General features: G+C 54.2%; 1 protein-coding gene across 1 annotated transcript in view; it reads left to right on the forward strand.

Moving 5' to 3' along the window:
* The window catches only part of TLN2 (talin 2), a 351,431-nt gene that overhangs the window by 307,102 nt on the left and 40,919 nt on the right, over positions 1-3,410 (forward strand). Inside the window, exon 47 of the mRNA XM_045294950.1 lies at positions 316-514. Within this exon, the coding sequence (XP_045150885.1) occupies positions 316-514 (199 nt within the window). The remainder of the gene's footprint in view (positions 1-315; positions 515-3,410) is intronic.

Here is a 3,410-nt window from a genome sequence, read left to right on the forward strand (position 1 = left end):
GAGAGCTCTCCCAGGACAGAGAGTGCAAACAGTAGCTGTCAGTTTCTGCCCATGGAGGGGTTAACCCTGTCGAGGTTGTTCCTGTGAATGCCAAGGGTGGAGGTTTGGAGGTGTATCAGGGCAAGGATCTAGAAAGCATGAGAGAGAGAGAGTACTGCGGCCAAATTAAATTTCTAATTTCCTGCCATCTGACAGTGTCTTCCCATCGCAGGTGTAGTTTCCAGACACGAGGGCTGCAAGCCTGGTCAGCATCCAGTGTTTCTGTCTCTTCCTTTGTGCTTTGTTTTGCTTTGTTTCAACACCCCCCGCCCCTGTGTCTAATGTCCAGGTGTTCCAGTCAAAGGAGGTACCTGAAAAGACATCGTCACCTGAAGAGTCGATAAGGATGACGAAAGGCATCACCATGGCAACAGCCAAGGCGGTGGCAGCTGGGAACTCGTGTCGACAGGAGGACGTGATCGCCACAGCCAACCTGAGCCGGAACGCCGTGTCCGACATGCTGACGGCTTGCAAGGTAGAGCGGCCCCGGTGGGTTTGGGGTGGTCGGCTTTAGGCTGGAGGAGGGGCGGGGCTGGGAGGTGCCCAAGGAAGCAGCCCTGGGCCATGAACTCGGTACTGAAATGAATGCTGCCGGCGGAGGCACCAGCCTGTGGGACATGCTGTATGGGGTGAGTTTGGGCCTGGGTGAGATGAAGTCTGCCCTGGTGCCTTCATCTCCCCCTCTTCTGTCATGGCCAGGTCTTCCTCGTGAGGCAGGAAGCCAGCTGTATCCGGGCGTGCCGGTCGCTCTGAGTAGTGAGCAGGGACGGTGGCATGGCCTGCCAGGCCTGCCACATGGAACCCCTGTGAGCGCTCCTGCCCTGGGCCTTGCCTCCATCTGGCTAGCTGTGTTGTGTCAGGGGAGGCATTGCGGTCATTGTGTGAGCCAGCGAGGTAGGGGAACAACACAGAACTTGGGGGAGTCGCCTTTTTGCCACCTGCATCTGACCCCTCACGGAAAGTCTTCAGATCCTTGGGTGGGGGGAAACAGGGGCAGCTGCCCTGAGCCCTGTGCTGGCTCTCGGGCCATGCCACGCGCTGCGCTGAAGTACGTTCTCCGAGGGGCTGACGGAGCATCCCACTCTGATGCCTGCTCCAGGACTCCTGGGAAGGGGCAGGGTGGTACCGGCCACACAGGGACCCCAGCAGTGACACGGCTCCGGGGACACTGTGTGGAGATTGTCACCCACGTCTTCACAGCACCTTTACCAGAGGCGCGTGGCAGCTGCTCGTTCCCCTGTACCTATGAGCGCGCCGGGAGAACTAGTCCCTTGGGGAAGAGTCTGAACAGAAGGAATTGTGCCTCAAGAGCTTGGAGGGTTTGGGGCTTGTTTCTTTTTTTTTTTTTTTTTTTATGGAAACAGAGCTGCCCTGAAACGCACCACAGCTCCCTCTTCCAAGCCAGCTACTCTGTTGGTTGTTTTTCTTTCATTGAGTCAGGCCCACTTAGACTCTTTTTTGGCTCATCAGCCGCCTTTGTAGTCAACTAGGTTAACGTCAAGTTCAGTGACCACTAGCCGGACAGCCCAGCCTCCAGGATGGGTTACCATGGAGACAAAGACAAGCCCAGTGGCAGCCCTGGGTCAAGGTCCGTCTGTAGAAGAAAGGCCTCCTTAACTCCTCCATTCACCTCTGGCCCCTGGCAAGTCTCCCTTGTGGTTAGGTGCCAACCCATAGCGGCCCTTTGTGGGACAGGATGAAACACTGCCCTCTCCTGCACATCTTCACAATCGTTCCCAGGCCTGCTGAGCCCATTGCTGCAGCCCTGGCGTCAGCTCTTCTCAGGAGGGCCCCTCTGCTCTGCCAAGCATGACGTCCTTCTCCAGGGACTGGTCTCTCCGGACAGCATGTCCAAAGCCTGTGAGACGAAGCCTCTCCATCTTTGCCCCTGAGGAGCACTCTGGCCGTACTCCCCCTTAGCACTCTGGAAAGTGTGGTTGGTGGTCCTTTGCGGGCATCAGGTGATTATGACTGTGTGTGACTTCAGGCCAAGACGAGCCGCTCTGAGGATCAGAACCGATACCCTAAGCATACTCTAACCAGATACGTCTTTTTGAAGACCTGAGTCTCACCTCAGAGGGTCCTTAAAACCTGATTCTATGGCTTCTTTGTAAGGAGGTCTGTAGGAGAGGACTCTGGCAGTGAAAACTCCAGCATTCTGAAAGAAGGGAAATTGGCCCCAAGTCTCAGAGTGGAGATGGTTTCCACACAAAATTAGCCCTTTTCAAATACACAGCAACTGTTATTGCCGGCCATGAACTCTCGAGAGAAAGAGGAGAGACTGGCGAGAGAGCCACACACACGTGGGGCCCCCAGCCCTCTGGAAGGAGTGCCTCTTGTGACCCAGATGTGCCCATCCAGAGTCCACTGAGCGTCGTGATGGACCTAGTCCACTCCTCTGTCACCAGCTAGGGGTTGAGTCTCAGGGGTTGGCCATGCAGTTGGGTTCTCAGAGTCTTTCATGGTGCCATGATCTCAAGGGGATATAAAGTCCTATTAATTAGCTGAAGCACAAATTATTCCCATTTTACAGGTAGGGACACTGAGACAAGGGCCTATCTTGAAGACGCACAGCTAGTTAGTGAAGGATGGAAGACTAGAACAGGGATGTCTGACTCCCGGCCAACAGGCCTCCTTTCTCCATAATGGGGAGTAGATGGCACTGGTTCAATTCTTAGCGAAGGCCTTTGGTTTGTCCTTGACCTTGAGAGTCCTGTTTGGAATTTTAAAATCTAGCCCGGTAAAAAACTGACCAACTAAGCCCACTGCTGTCAAGATCATGATGATTCTTAGTGACCCCACAGGACAGCGAAAAATGGACTGTTGGGGTTTCTGAAGCTGTACATCTCTACCGCAGCAGACGGCCCCCCTCTTTGTGCCATGGAGCAGTTGGTGGGTTTGAACCGCGGAGGTTTTGGTTAGCAGGCCAGCACTTCCCTTGCAGTGCCACACCTTCCTAAAACTGGAGAGCAGCGGTTCTCAACCTGTGGGTTGCGACCCCTTTGGAGATCGAACCACCCTATCACAGGGGTCGCCCGATTCATAAGAGTAGCAAAATGATAGTGATGAAGTAGCCACGGGAATAATGTTACGGTTGGGGGGTCACCTCAACATGAGGAGCTAAGTTGAAGGATTGATGCATTAGGAAGGTTGAGAACCACTGCTGTAGAGGCATGTCCTGAGGCATGAAATCAAGGTTCTAAAACACAGAAGGGGTGTTGCTAGCTGCCTGGAGTGGGGGTAGAACTTGATTTTACTTACTGTTCCGTCTGTTCACTGGTTTGTGGGTGTGCGAAATACACAACCTCTTCTTTCAAGAACAGGCAGTCATGCCCTCTGGTGTAGTCCCAGAATGCTTGTCTCGTGAGTGG

This window comes from Echinops telfairi, unplaced genomic scaffold (genome assembly GCF_000313985.2).
Source record: "Echinops telfairi isolate 266 unplaced genomic scaffold, ASM31398v2 ScPeMD7_4048;HRSCAF=4782, whole genome shotgun sequence".
Taxonomy (NCBI): Eukaryota; Metazoa; Chordata; class Mammalia; order Afrosoricida; family Tenrecidae; genus Echinops; species Echinops telfairi.